This window comes from Dreissena polymorpha, chromosome 5 (assembly GCF_020536995.1).
Source record: "Dreissena polymorpha isolate Duluth1 chromosome 5, UMN_Dpol_1.0, whole genome shotgun sequence".
In the NCBI taxonomy this organism is placed as follows: Eukaryota; Metazoa; Mollusca; class Bivalvia; order Myida; family Dreissenidae; genus Dreissena; species Dreissena polymorpha.
Genome location: NC_068359.1, coordinates 101,899,488 through 101,923,156, shown reverse-complemented (window position 1 = coordinate 101,923,156; position 23,669 = coordinate 101,899,488). Strand labels below are relative to the sequence as shown.

General features: G+C 34.3%; 1 protein-coding gene across 2 annotated transcripts in view; it reads right to left on the bottom strand.

Annotated features, from left to right (window-relative positions):
- LOC127881365 (obg-like ATPase 1) overlaps nt 1-23,669 on the bottom strand; it is a 62,076-nt gene that overhangs the window by 35,777 nt on the left and 2,630 nt on the right. Inside the window, exons 1-3 of one of the 2 annotated variants that reach the window (XM_052429151.1) lie at nt 12,806-12,918; nt 11,381-11,490; nt 2,105-2,187 (exon numbers count right to left, since the gene is read on the bottom strand). In XM_052429151.1, coding sequence (XP_052285111.1) covers nt 2,105-2,187; nt 11,381-11,481 — 184 coding nt within the window. In that variant the 5' untranslated portion in view covers nt 11,482-11,490; nt 12,806-12,918. Of the gene's footprint in view, nt 1-2,104; nt 2,188-11,380; nt 11,491-12,805; nt 12,919-23,669 lie in introns of those variants that run through there. The other variant, XM_052429150.1, reaches the window with a different exon arrangement.

Sequence of the window (23,669 nt, the reverse complement as noted above, 5' to 3'; positions counted from 1 at the left end):
TCCTGTTTACCACTTAGATACGTATTTAACCCTTTACCACTAAGATATGTATGTAACCCTTTACCACTGTCTGAGATATGTATTTAACCCTGTTAACCACTTAGATACGTATTTAACCCTGTTTACCACTAAGATATGTATGTAACCCTTTACCACTGAGATATGTAATTAACCCTGTACCACTGAGATACGTATTTAACCATTCACCACTTAGATACGTATTTAACCCATAACCACATAGAAACTTATTTAACCCTTTACCACTTAGATACGTATTGAATCCTTTACCACTTAGCTACGTATTTAACCCTTTACCACTTGGATACATATTAAACCCTTTACCACTTAGATACGTACTTAACCCTTCACCAATGAGATACATATTTAACCTTTACCACTTAGATACGTATTTAAACCTTAACCACTTAGATACGTATTTAACCCTTTACCAATTAGATACGTATTTAACATTTTACAACTTTAAGATACATGTTTAGGGTCTTTTTGCCACTTTTTGGGAAGATAGCCCATGGCTTTGGAATTGGGAATTTTAAAGGCATTTTCATGAAATTGGGAAAATAAATTCATTAGCCTTTTTTTCCACACGAAAAGTCCGCTGGTTAGGGAAATACTAAATTTGATATAACTCTTTATAATCATTCAAATTAAAGAACAGACTCATATAATACTTTGTTTGATGTAACTGAATTAAAATTGAGATAAAATATGCATTAGACACTTTTTTCTCTTTTTTTTTGGAAATTGGCAATTTTTTGCCACATTTTGGGAAAAAAGTATACTTTTTGGGATGGGAATCAGGCCAAAAAAAACCCTGATATTTAACCGTTTACCACTTAGATACGTATTTAACCCTTCACCACTTAGATATGCATTAAATGCTTTACCACTTACATGCGTATTTAAAGTTTGAAGCTACACAATGTTTTGTTGAGTGGAATAATCTCAAATAATATATAAATCCCCGAAGGCATATTCAAATTACAAAGCAGTAACTAAACCTTTTTTAACTTTGACCTTAATTTTTAAACATGGACATTCTGATTTGCACACTACAAATTGTCTGGTCATGGGGAATATAATACTTTGACAAATCCATTAAGACATGATCAAGTTAAGAGAGGAAAAGGATATTCTAACCTTGATCTTTGACCAAGGAGAAACAGTGTTGTAGACAAACGATTGTCTAGTCAATGGGAAAAATATTTCAAAGTTATATTAAAATTCTCCAAGGCATCTGGATGTTACATAGCTGAAACTAAGATTCATGATCCTTTACCTTGAATTGTGACATTGACCTTTCACAGAAAAGCATGACAGTTATTGTTGACTTATCATCTTGACTTAACCCTTTCCCCATAAAAAGCCAATAATATGTTCAGATTTTATGCTGTTTGTGGCTCATGAGTATAAGGGTTGGAAATGAAGCCTTAAAAACTTGAATCTAGTAAGAAAAGTCTTCAATTTAATTAAATTTTCTAATGGACTACAAATGGGTGAAAAAGCGTATCAACATGTAAGTGGAAAAGGGTTAAAATCTGCTCAGGGATATAAGTTACAGAGAGTTCATGAAATCCCACACCAAACAACCCAACCACAGTGCAATTTCTCCTTTTGGGGCAAATACTGTTACAAGCTCACCCTTAATCTATATTAAACCAAGAATTATTGCAAGCAATGTCCAAAATTACTGAGTGCAGGGTAGTGTTAAGTTCACTGATCATTGAAACACTTTGGGTTCTTACTTTCATTAGGGTCTATGGTACAGAAAGGAAGGCGTTCTTACTTTCATTAGGGTCTATGGTACAGAAAGGAAAGGCATTCTTACTTTCATTAAGGTCTATGGTACAGAAAGGAAAGTTCTCTCACTTTCATGAGGTTCTTTGGTACAGAAAGGAAAGTTATCTTACTTTCATAAGGGTCTATGGTACAGAAAGGAAAGTTCTCTTACTTTCAATAGGGTCTATGGTACAGAAAGGAAAATTCTCTTACTTTCAATAGGGTCTATGGTACAGAAAGGAAAGTTCTCTTACTGTCATTAGGGTCTATGGTACAGACTGATCATTGCAACTCTTTGCATTCTTACTTTCATTAGGGTCTATGGTACAGAAAGGAAAGTTCTCTGCAGCGGCCTGACTCTTGGTGAGCACATTGAAGAAGGTGGATTTGCTGAAATAAAAACATAAAATTTTGTAGAAATAAATATAAGAGCAATTTTTTGTTTGCCCAATTCAGTTGGGGATCTTGCCCGATCTAGAAAGTTGGGGAATCCCCTTTTTACTTGCCCAATCGGGAAATATTGATTGAACAAGAGCACCGTATTTTTTTTAGAGGTCACAGTGACCTTGACCTTTGACTTAGTGACCCAAAATGGGTGTAGAACTCATCAAGGTGCATCTACATATGAAGTTTCAAAGTTGTAGGTGGAAGAACTTTGATTTTAGAGGCAATGTTAAGGTTTTTGTTAAAGTTTTATATAAGAGGTCACAGTGACATTAACCTTTGACCTAGTGACCCAAAAATGGGTGTGGCGTGTAAAACTCATCAAGGTGCATCTTCATATGCAGTTTCAAAGTTGTAGGTGGAAGCACTTTGATTTTAGAGCCTATGTTAAAGTTTGATATTAGAGGTCAGTGACCTTGACCTTTGACCTAGTGACTCAAAAATGGGTGTGGCATCTAGAACTCATCAAAATGCATCTACATATGAAGTTTCAAAGTTGTAGGTGGAAGCACTTTGATTTAAGAGCCAATGTTAAGGTCTTAGGACGACGCCTACGGCGGACATCGAACAACGAGCAGGCTATGACAAAAGCTCGGGTTTTCTTCAAAAACAGCCTTGCTCAAAATTGCCTGATCAGGCAAGAAAACAACCATTTTTCATATACCTTGGCAAAACGTGTCCGGGCGTCACACAACTCATCCAAGGAACAACTTAAATAACTGAATCCAATCTTAAAACAATTCTCTTAAATTTGACCGTAGCGATTTATTTAAAATGACGATATTCAAGCCCAAAGTTGAGCAACTTTTTGCATCTATCAACATTTTCCACACGTGCCTGTTTTGAACACAAACTGGCAAGAAGGAGCAAGTTGTCGAGGTTACATTATTTAATCACTTGCCCGTTTTTAATTTGAATTTCCTAAACGAGCAATAGAATGCGCTCTGTTTTGCACGTGGATCGGTGTATAGTGTTCAGGCATGACAGAAAACATCCAAGAATCACATTGAACAAATGAATTAAATCCTAAAATAATTATATATCATTTCACTGTCGCAATTTTCTTAAAGCGCCGTTGTTTTTTGTTCTGATTTTCAAACTCAAAGTTGAACGATTTAAATATTTATAAACATTTTGGGCACTTGCTAGTTTTGTTATCGCATTATAATAAAGATAAATACAATATAAAGTATTTATTAACATTGTTTCAGAAGCTCTTATTTTATGATTAGTGGCCCGAGTTTTATGAATGTCTATCAAAGCAACGACTTGAATAAAACAGATGTCATCAAGTTAAGTGTTGACTAAACACCACAATCTCCTGACCAGATAGCAGACTTTCAGTTTTATGTGTGGGACGTTGATAATATTGGGTGATTGTTTATAATGTCAGTTTATTTATTTTAAAAATGTTTTTTTTATATATTTGTTCCCTTAATGGCCGTTTTTTTTTATATATTCTGTTACATTACGGTTTACTGTTATTTAAAAAGTTTGATTGCCTATTTGATTTCCTTCAGAAAAATGTCAAAACCAAAGTGTGTTCTAGACATAATATTTGGTAAGTGCAAGGACAACACCACTTTTCGTTGTGCTAGCCATGAACACAATTTGAATATCGTCAGTTATAAAATCAAAAACACAAAATAATCAACTTATTTATAATAACCAGTGAATATTAATCTTTATTATAGATGTTTTGTTTTAGATAAAATTGTAAACAAGTGCAATGTGAAAATAAAGGAACCTGTCGGAATAATCCGCTTTTCTGGGGAATAATAGCCTTGCTGTGTGCCTTGGCTGTGATGGCTCTGATTGTTGCCAACGTCATTGTGAAGATGATTGTGCAAGTGAAGCCTCAAGACACCTCTACATATTTCAAATGTTGCACTCAACTTTTAAACAAACAGCTTGTTATAAAATAGTTGTTTATGAATGTCATTTTGCATTTTACTGTCGGTGTAACGCTGCGTAAATTATGCTAATATAGAGTGATTAATGGCTACTTGTTAGTAAATCGTCAATAAATATTTTAATGTTTAACTTCGTGAGATTATATCAAATATTTTATGAAAATATATATAGATTTGTATGTGTTAAGATTTTATGGCGATAACACATCCAGTTGACCTATTCTTCATCTGATCTTCTGATAATGTTTATTCCTTGATACCATCTTTGATTTTATAAGGTACATCTGTTGAAAAATTTGTTGCTAGATTTTCATAGAGCACGAATGGAAAAGTGCGACTTTAACTACAGAATTACTTAACTGACATGCTGCTCTTAGATTTTTTTTCCAATTCTTCAAAACAAGCAAACTGACTAGATATCCATTGAGATATATGATTCAAGTCATCCTTTTAGTCATAATCCAACTGGGATTGCTCTGAACAGGATCTGTATTCATCAACTAATTTAATATTGCAAATACATAATAGAACCAAGAACACAATGTGCAGTTAACCAGGTACTATTTGTCTTGTACTAAAAACCTTCATGATGAATGTTTGTCTAGTGGTGATAGTTAATAACAAAGTTTCAATCACATGATTCCATGGTGATAGTTAATAACAAAGTTTCAATCACATGATTCCTAGTGATAGTTAATAACAAAGTTTCAATCACATGATTGCCATAAGATGAGCCATGTTTTATTCATTCGAGTCATATGTTTGATTTTGAGTCATATGTTTGATTTCGAGTCATATGTTTGATTTCATGTCATTTGTTTGATTTCGAGTCATATGTTTGATTTCGAGTCATATGTTTGATTTCGAGTCATATGTTTGATTTGTGTGTTTGTGCTTTTTTCAATGACTGGGCTCTTGGTCATGTGTCATTTATAATTGATAATTTATTGCCATTTCAGTCGACAGAAGGCACATGATAGCTAACAGAATCATACAATCAGCATAGGTCGAAAGCAAAAGGGTGAAATGTGTTTGAATTCGAATGATTCACGGGATGGTTGAATATAAAAGACAGCATCTTACGAAACATGTCTTTTAACCCTTACAGTGCGGGAACCGAATTGTGAAAGCCTTTGCAAACAGTTTGGATCCAGATGAGACGCCACAAAACGTGGCGTCTCATCTGGATCCAAACTGTTTGCTATTCTGATAGTATTCTTTGAAAAAAAATCGAAGAAAATGCTTATTTTAGAAATTCAGCAAACGACATTTTAGCAGACAACAAATTTCCCAGCATTCAAAGGGTTAAGCAATAGTACAGCTAGAAATTGAATACAAGCAAGACTTTTTGGCTACTACCATTTGAAGTTTTCAAAGCCTATTAATGGAGAAACCATGAATGAGTCTTTCAAACAGAGAACGTCATGAAGAGTCGCTATAATATTATGAAGTTGATCTGTTTGTTGCGTCTTTGAATACATTGACCTATCTCTAACAACTTATGCTTTATCTTAGTGAAACTGTTGGCCATCAACAGTAAAACCCGAAATTTCATAAATATGTTTTATCAATATTGCGAGATTGAATGCTAGTAATATAAATAAGAATTGGAGTTATACATTTATAATTAATGTACACACGTTTGTTTTAAAGTTATTATTTAATTTTCACAAACACGAAAATTATGTTTTTATTATGAAACACTGACACGATTTTTAATACTCTTAAGCGGGGTATAAAATCATCAAATATAAAATACTGAATATCCAATAAAAACTACGTCGTTATCTTACTCTCATCTCTAATATTATATAAAAAATTAAACAGTATGAATAATTCAAGATATTAAGAAACAATTAATAACACTTTACTGAGTTAAGTAATTTAAGTTTATAAAGTTTTCAATGAAGGTTCATAGATGAAATCATTCTAAGTGAAACGTGTTTTTGTTTTTTGAAAACCGTTTTACAGGTTTGTGTTGTGAATTATTTTCTAAAACTGACTTTTCGGTTGTATTATTATAATTCCTGTTGGTATAACATACCTTGGAGATCAAATGTCTGTAAAAATTTCAATTCATGACAGATTTTCTTCAGATCGAACGATAAGACATACCATATTCATTTTGACATAATGATAATACATATCCAAGTAATTATATTTGGCAACCAAAGCCGCATGCGTGTAATTATTGCAATTTTGATATTTAACTTTATATATTGAACCCTGGTGTTCATTTAAAACATTGTAATAGTATTTCGAGAATAACTTTCCCAATCGACCATTGTCATGAATATTGCCATGCCGATTCTTTGGTCAATATAAGGAACATACATATAAGCAAATCATATAAAGAAAAATCGAGCACTAAAGCATTTACTTCTGCAATCATAAAATAAAAATACAAGGGACAAAATTGTCACAAAACCAGGTTTTCATTGTGAAAAAAAAATCTGATAAAGGGAGAAAACTCAAACTGAACTTTTGAAATGAACAAACAAAATTAACCCCCTTTGTAAGTTTGTTTAAATTTTTTTTATATTTTCAGTCGTGGCGACCTTGACATTGGAGATATTGACGTGATTCTTTCGTGCAACACACTGTCCCATGATGGTGAACAAATGTGCCAAATGATTTTAAAATCTCACAATGAATGACATAGTTATGGCCAGGACAAGCTCATTTATGGCCATTTTGACCTTTGAACTCAAAGTGTGACCTTGACCTTGGAGATATCGACGTAATTATTTCGCGCGACACACCGTCCAATGATGGTGAACAAATGTGCCAAATGATTTTAAAATCTGACAATGAACGACATAGTTATGGCCCGGACAAGCTTGTTCCGCCCGCCCGCCAGCCAGCCAGCCAGCCCGCCCGCATTCGCCAATCTAATAACCAGTTTTTTCCTTCGGAAAACCTGGTTAAAAATGACATTCCAGTAATTTTATCTATAATTATAATTAGAACCTTTGAGTTGCCACGATTTGAACCATATCTCCATTTCGTTCGCTTTCTATTTTTCATACAATTTCGATGAATGTGTTTGTATTCTGTGGCTGTGCATGTCCTTTAATGATTATGCGTATAAAAAATTTAATCTATGCAAAAAATCTGTTCAAGATGTATAATTTTTTTGCATTGCTTTTTGTGAAATGTAGTCAACAAAATGTTTATTCCTAACAATCAATTCAAATATTCAAAATGATTGCAGAACCATTTACAATGTATACACATTTTATTCCTTACATTACTTAATATCAATACCTGTTCTTTCTTTTTTTTTTTGGTTTTGAAATGTATCAAAGTGATTCGCGTCTGCAGTTTTTTCGTATTTTTAAACAAAAGCAGTACAGAGCAAACATGCAAAATATGTCTTTGTTTTCATTGCAATCAAGCAACAAAACAACGCAACTGGTCTCAATTCTACATGTATATGAGTATCAAAATATACTTATGAATGCATACGATAAATGCATTTGATTACACATTTCCTAAATATTTCCTCAAATCAACTTTAAAAAAAAAACAAGAGTGCCAAAGTGTCACAAGATACGCCCGTTTTAAGGCTTTGGACAACTTGATAACTTTACCATGACCCATATTTGAACTTGACCTACATATCATCTAGACACAACTTCTGACCAAAGTTGGTGAAGATCTGATACAAACTACTTCAATTAGAGAGCGGACACCATGCTAAATGCTTGAAATGCACTAAGTGACCTCGTGACCTAGTTTTTTACCTGGCATGACCCATATTTGAACTTGACCTACATGTAGATATTGTCTAGACACAACTTCTAACCAAATTTGGTGAAGATCGGATGAAAACTACTTCAATTAGAGAGCGGACACCATGCTAAATGCTTGAAATGGTTTAAGTGACCCTGTAACCTAGTTTTTGACCCGGCATGACCCATATTTGAACTTGACCTACATATTGTCTACATACAACTTCTGACCAAGTTTGGTGAAGATCGGATGAAAACTACTTCAATTAGAGAGTGGACACCATGCTAAATGCTGAAATGCACTAAGCGACCCTGCAACTTATTTTTTGATCTGGCATGACCCATATTCTAACTTGACCTAGATATTGTCTAGATACAACTTCTGACCAAGTTTGGTGAAGATCGGATAAAAACTATTTGAATTAGAGAGCGACCACTCGTGTGGACGCCACCCGCCCGCCCGCCAAGGTGAAACTATAATACGTCCTGTGTTTTTTTTAAACGGGCGTATAAAAATACACAAACTAATAAAGCATTGAACTATGTCAGTAATACAGAAAGTGTTGATGAAATGAAAGGTAAATATGTTTTCTGTATATGATCTGCTTAAGCAATATATATGTGATAAAAAACGTGCACTTAAATTCCCTTACAATAAATGTTTTTGCACTACTGCTATTTGTAAAGAGAACATCAAATACTTGAAAATACATTCAATACCTTAACCAACTGCGCTAGAATGATATGTTTATTTCATTAAACATGTTAAATGCATAATGACTTTTAAGATTACAAGCATTTCAAACATAACTTACATTTTTTATATTACTTGTGTCTTCTCGTGTAAGAAAAAGCTGTGTAACGGAACATCTTTATATTTTTCATTTTATCAATATGTCAATATTTTGTCAATTTCACAACTATAAACGGACGCTGAATTGTTAATCACAGCTAGGCTATTATGCCAATAAATGAATAATACTTAGCACATTGAACCTGTTTTAACCATATGCATTTTAACTTACTTTTTCTTTAAATTTCTGGAACTAAGTTCAGAACATCACCTCATGGTTTGTTGCAAAGTAAACCACACTTATTTTCCTTTTTTATATAAAGGAAACAAGTCGTAGGCAAGTGATTAAACAATGTAACCTCGACGACTTGCTACTTCTGGCAAGTTTGCGTTCAAAACAGGCAAGTGTGGAACATGTTGATAGAGACTAAAATTTGCTCAACTTTGGGCTTGAATATCTGACGAACAACGACATTAAAAAACAAGAATATCAGTGAAACTGATGGATGCTCCCCGATGATGCGCTTTGTCAATCTATGTGTTAATAGCCACCTAAAAAAATCTTTTATCAGCCTCGGTAACCTTAACCTTAGCCCCAGTGACCTCAAACCTCATCAAAAAGTAGAGGCCCATGCAAGGTACCTACATGCCAAATATGAAAGAGATCGGTAAAGTATTGAAGGTGCTATGAGAAACTGTTGCAAAAGCGTGATGGAAAATATATTAATAGCCTCTGTGACCTTGAGCCCAGTGACCTCAAACCTCATCAAAAGGTAGAGGTCCATGCAAGGTACCTACATGGCAAATATGTTAGAGATAGGTAAAGTATTGAAGGCCCTATGAGAAACTGTATGAAAAGAGTGACGGAAAAACTATTATTAGCCTTGGTAACCTTGAGCCCAGTGACCTCAAACCTCATCAAAAGGTAGAGGTCCATGGAAGGTACCTACATGCCAAATATGAAAGAGATCAGTAAAGTATTGAAGGTGCTATGAGAAACTGTAACAAAAGTGTGAAGGAAAAATCTATTATTAGCCTTGGTAACCTTGAACCCAATGACTTCAAACCTCATTGAAAGGTAGAGGTCTATGCAAGGTACCTACATGCCTAATATGAAAGAGATCCATAAAGTATTGAAGGTGCTATGAGAAACTGTAACAAAAGTGTGACGGAAAAATCAATTATTAGCCTCGGTGACCTTAACCCCAGTGACCTCAAGCCTCATCAAAAGGTAGAGGTCCATGCAAGGTACCTACACGCCAAATATGAAAGAGATCGGTAAATTATTGAAGGTGCTATGAGAAACTGTAACAAAAGTGTGACAGAAAAATCTATTATTAGCCTCCATGACCTTGACCCCAGTGACCTCAAACCTCATCAAAAGGTAGAGGTCCATGCAATGTACCTACATGCCAAATATGAAAGAGATCGGTAAAGTATATTGAAGGTGCTATTAGAAACTGTAACAAAAGTGTGACGGATGGAAGGAGGGAGGGAGGGAGGGAGGGAGGGAGGGAGGGAGGGAGGGAGGGAGGGAGGGAGGGAGGGAGGGAGGACAAACTGGCAACTATATGCTCCCCGAAAATTTTCGGGGAGCAGAAAAATCGCTACGGTCAAATTTAAGAGAATTGTTTTAAGATTGGATTCAGTTATTTAAGTTGTTCCGTGGATGAGTTGTGTGATGCCCGGACACGTTTTGCCAAGGTATATGAAAAATGGTTGTTTTCTTGCCTGATCGGGCAATTTTTCAATAAATATTTCGGGCAAGTAAAAAGGGGATTCCCCAACTTTCCCAATCGGGCAAGATCCCCGACTGCAATTGGAGAAAGAACCTGTACAGTACCAAAGGGGAAAAATTAGCCCAAAACCCTGACATTGGAAAAATTTGCATCGTGAAATCTTCAGATTGGGAATTATGGGCCTTTTTAAAATGCTTGGTATTAATTGAACAAACCAATTAAAATATCCAGTTCATACATTTTGGCTGGAAATGTGCAGTTTCAGTGCTCATATTATTTGTTCACTTGCAGATAATTCACGTTTGGGACAAAATTTATGCGTTTTTCTTTCTTTTGGGGAATTTTTCAGACAGCTTTTGGGAATTTTGTATTTTTTTCTCATTAAGAAGGAAAGTTCCTTTTACAGGTACATTTAAAAAAAAAAAAAAAGAAATGTGTTTGTCAGAAACACTATGTCCCTTTCTGCGCCGTTTTTTTTTTTTACCATTGACCTTGATGGATGACCTTGACCTTGACCTTTCACCACTCAAAATGTGCAGCTCCATGAGATACATATGCATACCAAATATCAAGTTGCTATCTTCAATATTGCAAAAGTTATTGCAAATGTTAAAGTTGGCGCAAACCAACAGACCAACCAACAGACAGAGCAAAAACAATATGTCCCTGACTATAGTGGGTGGGGGACATAAAAATCTCTGTATAAATATAAACATGTTTTCCCGACAAGTACCATTAAGTGAAATACAGGTTTGAACATTTATTTTTATTTTTGTGAAATGATCCACAATAGACTATTATAGACTGAAAATATGAATTTTTGAACAAGATTACTTTTTTACAATCTTACAAAACTGTCATTCCAGGAATTTCTAAATAAGAGTTATGAGATTATATATCACTGCTTAATTAATGTATGTTTGGGAATAAACAAATGAGTAAATAACATTGCACCATTACCCAACATTTGGTAAGCCTACTATTCCGATCTTCAGGTTTGTTCCAATACGACCCAAGAAAACGGGCTCGTTTGTTGCCTCAGCTTTTTTCTTTGGGGCCATGCTTCTGTCCTGAAATATCAACCCTGCTGATGATGAATGAATATATATATATATATATATATATATATATATATATATATATATATATATATATGAAATATGACTAGTATACAATGTACTTCCATAAGTGGTGAAGCATTGTTCATAAATTAGACAGCAAGCGCTCACCTGAGTCACAACCAATTATTAATGAAGACTTCACCTGGTGATCTAGTCTTTTAACCCGGTGTTTATTTTCTCACCATTTAGGGTATGGGGATGAGGCTCTTTAAAATGGGATAAAATCATGTGATTTTGACTAAAATAAGGAAAACAGATATTATCAAGATTAATATTCTGTAGTTTCACCAAGATTGAGTCATTAATGGGGTCTCAGGTAACAGGCTTTTCCTGAGAATTGGCAAAGTGACATAGTTTTTGAAGACAGTAAGACAGACTCTGTCGTGTTCTAGTTAATGTCAAAATAAACATTCTGACCATGTTTCAACAAGATTGAGTCATGAATGGTGCTAGGGTTTTCCAAAGAAATGACTGTGACTTAATGACCTAGTTTTTGGAGAACGTGAGACAGACCCTGTTGTGTTCAAGATAATGTCCAAATAAACATTCTGACCATTTCTCAACAAAATTGAGTCCCTAGTGGTTACAGTGTTTTCCTAACTATTGACTTAGTGGCTTAGCTTTTGGCAACAGTAAGTCAGGTTCTATTTTTTTCTAGAAAATGTCAAAAAAAACATTCTGGCAATTCTTCAACAAGATTGAGTCATAAATGTGGCCTACACAGTGAGACTAGGTATTATAAGACACTTTTAGTCTAAATTTTTGAGTAATTGTAAGCAAAAAACACACACATTTTCCAATTTAAGACAAAACTGGTAATTTTTCCATTTTTTCCACGCTTTAGGAATGGGGCCCAGGAAAAAATGGACAAATTACCAGTTTTGTCTTAAATTGGAAAATGTGTGTGTTTTTTTGCTTACAATTACTCAAAAATTTAGACTAAAAGTGTTTTCAATATTATATTTTTTTATTTTTAAGTAACAGAGCTGGATTATACATGAAATGAATTTTTTCAAACATTCAATATGAAATCTAAGGCAGTAATTTGGGAAAACTGTGATCAAATCTTTTAATAGTAACATTTATATCAAAATTTAATTGAACAAATGGCAAACGTTTGTGATCTTGCAATTCTTGAGCACTTTTTTGTCTGCAAAATTATTGAGAAAATAATCAAACTTTATATCAATATAGCATTTGACTACCCATAATCTATTGTCAGACAGTGAATTCGGATTTTGAAAGAATAGAAATGCTGTGATACAATTGCTAGCTGTGTTGGAGGACTGGACAGATGCTCTAGATGAAAACGTTCAAGTTGAAACTGTAAATTCAGACTTTAGGAAGGCGTTCCACAGTGTACCACACAAGAGATTCCTAAAAAAGGAAAAGGATATGGCATTTTTGGCTCCATTTTGAGTTGGTTAAAGGATATTTTTATATAACCTAAACCAGCAGCAAAAAGTAACGGTAGTTATAGATGGACAGAAATCCAGTTGGCAGAGGGTTTTGTCTGGGATTCCTTCATGGTTCTATTCTAGGGCCGGTACTTTTTATTATCTTTATCAAAGATTTGCCGAATGTGGTTGGCTGCATGTGTTAGATGTTTGCAGACAATCATGAGATGATAGCAAAAGTTATCAGTGTATTGGTTCAGTCAATTAACAACACCAACTTCATGCAGATATTGATCAACTTTGCCAATGGAGAACAGACTTAGCGATTTTTTCCCTTCTTTATAAAGTACCACAAATATACTTTTTTTCGGCGTAAGCTGTATTAAGCCAGCTTTTAACCCTGACTTGACCTTTTAAGTGTCCAATAATACTCAAATAAAATTTCCCGCGCCTAGGTACGAATGAATACACTTCATTTATTCCATTGGCTGATTTGAGTATAACACCAGAACATTGGAAACATATCCGCGTCTTTGAAACACTGTTTTACTGCATGAAACAATTTTATCTCTAATGAAAAGGCTCAATAGATAGAACAGTTTTACAATCAATTTTCGACATAAATACAGTTTGTGCGTTGACCTTTTATTTTCAGAGAATTACCAGCGCAAAAGCGTTTATACTAAAGGCTATGTTGTCATATTTAGTACTTACTTGCATTGCATTTCAACCCGCGAGGTTTCGGGTCAATTCGCGGCCATTTGTGAAAGTCAGAGTTTTTATACAGTTCATCACCGGAGTTCGCAAAAGGGGTTGCGATCATTGTGTTACACCGGTCTTACTGACAATAACGTAGTGACTCAAATGCATTGCATTCCAATCCGCAAGGTATCAAAGGTCAGTAGCAGAAATCTTTATATAAACGCCGTCTCGTAAACTTTGTGCACTTGAAGTCTGTTTTGATCAGAAAGATACTAAATAATGATATTCGGCGATATTATTATGTGGTATGTCAATCATCGATTTTTAATATGGTTTCAACATTTGCATGATAAGGACCAATTTTGATAAAATTAATTAGAAATATTTATCCATTTAGACCAGTTTATTAAGCATGAGCACAATAATTCGCTATACTATAATTATGCAATTAAATAAGATTCGAGTATTGCCAGCTGACCTACATGCACTCGTTTATTTTCATGTTTCTTGTGTTTTTCTATTCTGTAAATATAGATATCTGAGTAATAATATCACATAAAGCAAAATAAGCCACGAAATCTGGCGCAACACCCCGTAATTGATTTGCTTATGATGTAGCTAAGAACTGTGCAGAAAAAAGGCATCCGCTACTTTTTATCTCATAGAGATAACTTTTGATCGTTCATAAACATCGACCACAATCAACGCCGTATATCTTTTTTAAAGATATTTCTTGTTTCAATTATGCTGAAAATAGTGGGAGAAGAGGTCATTGTTTTAAACTTGCAAAACCAAAAGCACAAAAGTCAGTTTGCCACAATTCTTTTGACATCGCACAATCTTAGTTTGGAACAATTTACCTCAAGACATTGTGACATGCGATACTGTAATTGTGTTCAAGACTCAATTAGACAAATTATGATTGGATACAAGTACAAGAATTTCAGTATATTGTGAAAACCAGGAGTCGAAATAACCCGCCGTTGCCAACTTAAAGGGGTCAAAATGAAAATATTTACGGTCAAAACACTGTAGTAATTTGAAATTTGTTTCTTTTTGAATGTATAATATTTTGTAATAGCTAATTTGTCATAATCATGGTTTAAACAATTTCAAAAAAGCATTATTTGCAGCAACATAGATCATATCTTGTCCTTTTGCTAGTAAAATAATTTAAGGCTATTTTTTTGGCAGGAATGGAAGCTGAAAAAACTGCAGTTTGCTTGCATCAAAACGCAGAATTCTGCTTCGATTGAAATCCCTGATGTAAGTGTTTTGACATTTAAGAAGTGTAATAATAAGAGTCAATTTAATTAAATAGTGACATTTTTAACAAATGCAATTCAGACCGGAGTGCAGACAATACCAAACTTTGTCGCACCAACGGACATATCTGACAGATTAAGGCAAGGCCCAATCGATTTTGCAATTCTGTCGCACCAAAATGTCCAACTCCAGAAAATATCATAAATATCCTATTAATTATCGTCTGATGCTCCGTGGATTTCTGAAATACGAACTGATGCAACTCGGTATATTCTATGACAGCTTCTGGAAATTTCCAAACGGATATTTATGAAGTACTAGTTCCACGCTTATATGCCCATGTCAATTCGCAAAATGCGAGAGCTGGGACCATGCAGCAAGGTGCTCGCATATGTTAGAGGTCAATTGTCTTCCATGTTAACAACATTGTGAAGCGAAAATAACGTGGACGTATAACTGTTATCAGGTGATTTCGTTTTCAAAATATTGTTGTCTTCTTTCAAAAAGATTATTTCACAACTAATTTTATTGTCTTTCAGCCATTTTTTTAGCCCAATTGGGAAAAATAAGCACGAAAAACCCTGACATTGGGAAATTTTGCGTCGTAAAGTCTTCATATTGGGAAATTTGTGTATTTATTTATTGCTCCCAAATACTTTAAAATTGATACTTAAGTGTTGTCAAGTTGTCAATATTATATTACCTTAGGTTCAAGCCATAGAGCTGCATAGGAAAACTAAGTAAACCTTGCATTTCATTTATAAATTATTTTTTTTTGTTTTGTTGTTAAACCTTCAATTGAGAATTTTTTTGACAGCAATTGGGAAATTTGTAGTTTTATTCCTAATTGGGAAAGTGCCGTTTTCCAGTACTTTATAAAGAAGGGGGAAAAAACGCTGTCTTTATATTTTGCATTGTGAGATTTGCCTGATATGCTGAGGTTTTTTACCAAAGTATTACCTGGTACTGAAACTATTGAGAATATTTGCAAAAAAAAATGGTCAAGACTCAAGTGATTGATCATCTTTTAATTTAAGGTACCTCAGATGAGCAGCAGACTGCTGAACCTGATGATGTCGTAGACTCTGACGCAGAAACTCAATAAATCAATGATCAATACTATAAAGATGACAAGAGTGATTACTGGGATTCTTGGGTGCGATGGTTGGACGGTATTTCAAACATAAAATAATAAAAATAAATATTTGTGTTTTTTAACCGTTTCAAAAAACAAATTTGGGGGGGTGGGGGGGGGGGTATAGTGTGAGGGTGTGGTGGTCATTTATGAGATGATCTTAAAAAAAAAAAAAAAAAAAAAAAAATAGGGTGGGGGGGAGGGGGGGGGGAGGGCACAGGGGATGGTTTGGGCGAAGTCTATTGTGGTATGTCAGGTAAGAGTAGTTTTGTCAAAGTATCAATCAAATCTAATCATAAATAAAGAAGTTATGGCAATTTTAGCCAAATTTAATAATTTGACCTTGAGTCAAGGTCATTCAAAGGTCAAGGTAAAATTCAACTTGCCAGGTACAGTAACCTCATGATAGCATGAAAGTATTTGAAGTTTGAAAGCAATAACCTTGATACATAAGAAGTAAAGTGGATCGAAACACGAAATTTAACCATATATTCAAAGTTACTAAGTCAAAAAAGGGCCATAATCCCGTAAAAATGACAACCAGAGTTATGCAACTTGTCCTTTTACTGTACCCTTATGATAGTTTGCGAGTGTTCCAAGTATGAAAGCAATATCTATGATACTTTAGGGGTAAAATGGACCAAAACACAAAACTTACCCAAATTTTCAATTTTCTAAGTATAAAAAGGGCACATAATTCTGTCAAAATGCCAGTCAGAGTTACATTACTTTGCCTGCACAGTCCCCTTATGATAGTTAATAAGTGTTGCAAGTATGAAAGCAATAGCTTTGATACTGTAGGAATAAAGTGGAGATAAACACAAAACTTAACAAAATTTTCAATTTTCTAAGTATAAAAAGGGCACATAATTCTGTCAAAATGCACGCCATAGTTATCTTACTTTGCCTAACCAGTCCCCTCATGATAGTAAGTAAGTGTACCAAGTTTGAATGCCATAGCATTGATACTTTCTGAGAAAAGTGGACCTAAACGCAAAACTTAACCAAAATTTTCAATTTTCTAAGTATAAAAAGGGCACATAATTCTTTCAAAATGCACGCCAGAGTTATCTTACTTTGCCTGCCCAGTCCCCTCATGATAGTTAGTAAGTGTACCAAGTTTGAATGCAATAGCATTGATACTTTCTGATAAAAGTGGACCTAAACGCAAAACTTAACCGGACGCCGACGCCAACGCCGACGCCAAGGTGATGACAATAGCTCATAATTTTTTTTAAAAAAAATAGATGAGCTAAAAATAATGTCTCACATATGTCCATAAAATCGAGTTCAATCAACCTAATACATCGTAACAAACACAATAAATGTTACCATCGACACCCGTTTGCGTGTATTTTGTTGAGAAATGCTCAAAACATAAACTTGATAACAAATCGTTTATGGCGGGAGTTGTGAATTGTCGATTTGTGCAAAGCGAAAGAAAAGGTTACACTGCACAAATTGTTTTCACTGTAGTATCTGACAATCTGGTCTTATGGTAGCAGTTGAAATTGTATTGATTATAACAGTGTAGTTTGAATTAGGACACATTCTTATTATTATTCTCGCTGCGATCGGATAAGTGGTTGAGTCCGTGCTTTTAGATACGGCATTGTAGAAAAAGTTATTGCACTGTATACTAATTGACCTGAAAATCCGGAAAAAATGGATGTAGTGTCGGGTGTTCTTACATGCCTAGAGATAAGGCTGTAGTATGGAATACTTAATAAATATTTTATATTTTCATGCTATACAATTTAGTATTTAATTAATTAACGGAATGAAATAAATATTAGCATAAACATATATAGATGTATGTATACTTATGTACATATTGTAAAGCTTGATACTGTGTGTGAGTATGAAATAAATATTAAAACAAGGGACAAAATTGTCACAAACCCAGGTTTTCATTGTGAAAAAAAAATCTGATAAAGGGAGAAAACTCAAACTGAACTTTTGAAATGAACAAACAAAATTAACCCCCTTTGTAAGTTTGTTTTTAAAAAAAATCTATTTTTTGTCGTGGCGACCTTGACATTGGAGATATTGACGTGATTCTTTCGTGCGACACACCGTCCCATGATGGTGAACAAATGTGCCAAATGATTTTAAAATCTCACAATGAATGACATAGTTATGGCCAGGACAAGCTAATTTATGGCCATTTTTGTGTGTCGACGTAATTATTTCGCGCGACACACCGTCCAATGATGGTGAACAAATGTGCCAAATGATTTTAAAATCTGACAATGAACGACATAGTTATGGCCCGGACAATCTTGTTCCGCCCGCCCGCCAGCCAGCCCGCCCGCATTCGCCAATCTAATAACCAGTTTTTTCATTTGAAAAACCTGGTTAATAAAAGTGCATAGATGTATGTCTCCTAGTGTACATATTGTAAAGCTTTGATAATGTGTGTATATATTGAAATACATATTAAAATAAAAGCATATAGAACCCGTCCCTTGCAGTTGTCTATCCGTATGGTCGTTCGTTAGTGGGAGACAGTGGACTGAGAGAGACGTTTAAGAGTGCTTGAGGCTGTCTGTATTAAAGACTTTGTTGACTAAAGAGATGGGTGAAAGTGTGCTATGCGTAGGGAAGGTTGCGTTTTAAAGTATTGTTCTGTATGTGAGTGTGATCTTTGTCAGTGTTGTTAGAGGTGCTGTGCAAAATGCAGATGTGTTGGTGTGATAGGTGTTTTGGAGAGATTTTTCATTTGATTATTGCCACTGATTAAAATGTTATGATAAACAGACAAGAATAACAAGCGCATAATATATATTTATACTGGTATTTCCCCAGGAATTTGGTCAGGCACTGGGGCAGGCGGTTGGTGTCGAATTCTTAATATACTTTCTAAATGTTATAAATCAAAATCCACACTACATTGGAGCTACCAAATCACAACATTTCTTTTAATATTTATGTATTTGTCCTCAGTTCATTTCATTCAAGTCATATATTATAATATTAAATAACCAAAATTAACAGAAAGCAAAAAAAATATTGAAAACATTATGTGACCCATGGATAATCTTGCTTCTGACTATATATACTGGTCGTTTATTAGATTGTATTCTTTCATGCACAAAGACTAAAGAAAAATGTGTTGCAGGTATATAGCGAATTTCGTAAACATGAAAGAAACTATATATCTATTGGATCTGAATATATTAAATATTGGTACTGTTAAGCTATAGTCGCCGTTAAGAAAATAATGTGAACACATTTTAAGGTCTCTATAACCCTCAAAATCAACGAAAATTTCGTTAAGTATTTCGTAAAATAAAGTTAACACCTTAACAATCAGTGTTCCTTATAGCAATATCCAAAATTTCAACGCTAGATGTGATATGATTACATAGATTTTTGTAGATACAAAATGCTTGTGTTTATTTATTTGTGGTCACATTTAATTCCCGCGAATTTATCTATTCATACGACACACGAACACCATTTTAGTGTCCATGTGTCATATGAATAGATATGCAAAACAATAATGAAAATGAGCATTTTGTATCTACAAACATCTATTTTACCAGTCCACATCTGACGCTGAAATTTCGGCAATTCCCATAAACAACACTGATTTTTAATTGGTTAAGTTTATTTTACAAACAATTGTATGAAATGTTCTTTGATATTGAGTCGTAATGTTACTTTAAATGGTCGGGAGCAATCAAATAAGACGTTTGATTCCAATTAATTGTATTTATAACTTAAATTACACACAACCGCAACACACATCAGTTACGGTTTATTTTTGAAGCAAGTTTTTTTACACTTTTTTATTTTTTGCAATAGTCGTAAACAATTAAAATATTTAAAAGATCGCTGTGGTGTAGTGGATATGGTGTCCGCCTAGCGATCAGGAGGTCACGGGTTCGAACCCACTGGGAGCGTTCATTTGATCTCCCCCAAAAGACACCAAGTACTCAGGGAATAATCTACATGCGCGTCCCGTGTCTATGACGCACAAATATCGAAATAGACGCATAGTTTTGAAATATGTGCGTCCACTCGGACACATTGCAGAAATGAATCCGTTAACGCATTTGCGAATCACGATAAGTACAAACCATCTTGGGTATTCGTCAAAAGTGTAGCTGAGTTTAACCAAATGAGGCTTAAAGACACCAACAAGACTTTTGATTGGCTCCAGTCGAGCAGCTGCTGTATAATACGAACCAATTAGAATCGACCTTTTAAATAGAGTGTGTTTAATATTTTCTAGAGTCCCCGGATAAAAACCTGCTTTAACTTTTTGTAACTTAGTCATAAATAATACAGAAAAATGCCTCCGAAATAAGGCGTTGAAGCTAAATCCAAAACAAACAAGTCAACGGCTTGCAATTAGGACATAAACAATAATATTATCAGGTTCGCAATTCGGATGTTAACAATAATATTATAATTGACTTGAATCAAGATGAAATGTTGTAACAGGTTACATTTATGAAACAGATAATGTTATAGCCTATGTGATGGCAAACAAGATAGTGATAAACCTGAATTTGTTGTTTTGGTTTGAACATGTTTTTGAGATTATTTAAAAGTTTAATGCAAAATATAGTTATTGAGCTAGTGTGATTAAGACTCGTCTTCTTCATTACCCTACTTGGTATATTTAAAAATTTGGGACCCATTCTTGTTCAAGGTGGACTCATTAATTTTGGCCTGGGACTCATTTGTCTAAAATCTGCAAGTTCAAGGGACTCGTTTATAGTAAATTCTAGATTATTCCCTGAAGCACTGGTTCTAGTCCCAGAAAACGGACTCGAGAGCGTTTATAAAAGCATACGGCTTTCGATGCAGTTGAGCTACAATAAATAGGTTTAAACTAATTAAAATAAAACAAACAAAAAATTTGAGCATATCTGTAATTGCTCTTACTCCACATATACCGGTTATAATAGATAATTATCGGCCATTATTAGGGGACAAACACCATAATTGATCCCCATGAACGACCTGTAAATCGTTCATACGTGTTATCTAAGCCCCTTATGCACACACCGCTGATAAGAGCGTGCATGTTTTGATTGAACATTGCAGACAGCAAGCGCTTGTGAGAATTTTAAGTGCACGCATTTTAGCCCGCTGGGCTAAAATCGCCTAGGGAAATCATAATTCTTATAATCCTTGCGTTACACTTTTGTTATTTTATATTTTGTATATGGCTAAAAGCAATTGTATGCTTTAGAGCTAATACATGTTTCTGCTGTAGATGTTGAATTATAATACCCTTATGGCCGATCTTAGGGTCGTCGTTCCTTTTGTTTCTTCCAAAAGTCTGTTGTCTGACCGCTATTCATATACAATTAACATAATCATTAATTAAAATTTGAACAAATTATATATAAAATTTCTGTCCATTTAAAACAAATATTTAATATTTGAAAATAACCTTTCTTAAAAACATAAATTGTATGTTCGGAGAAAAGCATTGGTAAACCATTTATTGGTACATGTTGTTGTAAACACACCGTGTGCGTTCCTTTAATTTTTCTTTTGGTTAATAAAAACTGTTCCATATGCAAACAAGTTGACATTTACATTTACGGTTGACGTGTTTGAAACTTTGATTAAAATCTTTCTTCTGCGAGCACACCATATCATGTAAGTTATCTTAATTTGCTCATTATAGATATATTGACGATCTATTTGTGTTAATTCATGCCAGAAAATATTTTATGTTGCTAATTTTACCACTAAATCAGCGCCCGGAATCCAGGCGGTAAAAATTGCTATGGTAAATCGTGGATTATTGCAACTAGGTACGGTAGGCAGGAGACGCTCGATATAAGGGAATCGAAGGATACTTGAGTGCAATTTTAAATGCCTCCCATTCAGACCCTCAGGGGTGGCGAAATCTCAAAAAACTATACTTGTCCACGGACAACCATTTAGGAAATTTAACTTGTCCGTTGCTGAACTACACTTGTCCATTAATGTTTATATAAATCATAAACGCATTTGTTGAGTAATGTAAAACAATGTGGAATATACCAAAATGAGTATGATTTGCTAGTTTTGTTTATATTTGTATTTCAATAGTACATTCATTATAGCAGTATATTAAAAACAATATAAAGACTTTCTTAAACTTTTAATCTTGCAAAGCTAGCAGGCTTTTTCCGCCCCATGCCACGGGTCCGAAATTCGGCCCCATTCCCAATGCAAATCTGGTAGTTTTTTTCCCAATTGAAAAAAAAATTCCCAATTCCAAAAAAAAAAAAAAAAAATTTTTTTTTTTTTTAACTTAAAATATATAAGTTAACCTGACCCGGTGTAGAAAATAGAAAGTGTTGCATAATTTAAGAATCTGTTGCCTTGAATTGTTTTAAAGACTGAAAAATATGTTATTATTATTTAAGACTTTCCTTATTTTCCTCAAAATCTTGCTTCGCACGATTTTTTTCACCTCAAAAAAGGCCAGGCCTTTTCCCCAAATTCAGATTAAAAAACCTGCAGTTATCTCACATGTTCATAATACTTTGTAAAATTTTAATAATAAGTTATCAAAATAGTCGTTATTTACCAGTTAACGGCTTCTTTGAAATATAAGAAACACTATTTACATGCGATAATTTTTCCCAATTGAGCCAATTTTGCGAATAATTTTTTTCCCAAAATGGGGGTCTTCACGACGCGAAATTCCCAAAATTCCAGTGTGGCGTATTCCCAAAATGGAGCGGAAAAAGCCTGGCTAGTGTTATTAAAACATGTGTTGAACATAAGTACATCGTAATCTTAACAAATTAAACTAGCTCAATATGTCGACCTCATCAGACTGAGGCTCCGCTCAGAGCTCGACATTAACTTTTGAAGCCACTTGTCCAGTCGGACAAGCAGACCATAATTTCACTTGTCCTGACCAAAAAGGAACTTGTCCTGACCATTATATCTTATTCTGCTCAGTACTTTGCAAAATAATGAAATAATACAAAATGCTAAAATCATAAAGACTTGAATCGTTCAAAATACATGTAAACATAATTGTAGGCAATTTCAATACAAAAAGAACTGACTAGAATAACAGGAAAACTCAAGATTATTGATTTGTAAACATTATACAAAGCCATAATACCTGACAAAAACTTGTGCGTTGCCAACATCAAACAGAAAACGTTAAAAGTGATGTTTATGTACAGTACTTATGTTTAAAAAAAATAAAATCATTATATACATAGTGAGTAGTCACTACGTTAATTGTCTGTAAGATCGGTGTGTACCGGTGTCGTAAAATGCATAATCTTTACAAGGGAGAATATTCTTGTTATCTTGGCAAAGAAAACAATGTTTAGGGTTGCTTCCCTTGTGAACAGTACAGTGTAGTACATGTATCACATGGAACTATCGGAATATCTCGGGCTTCGACGATTAAACGTATACAAAATAAACTCAGAAAAGTTAAGTGATATCTCCACAGAAATAATGGCTTTAAAGGCATTTTGTCTAAATTATACAATTATAATGACCACGTGTCCTGTGGACTAGCAAATTCTTTATTTACTTGTCCGGACTAACAATTTTGTTGTCCCGGACAGTCCAGGCTTTTTCCGCTCCATTTTGGGAAAACGCCACACTGGAATTTTGGGAATTTCGCGTCGTGAAAACCC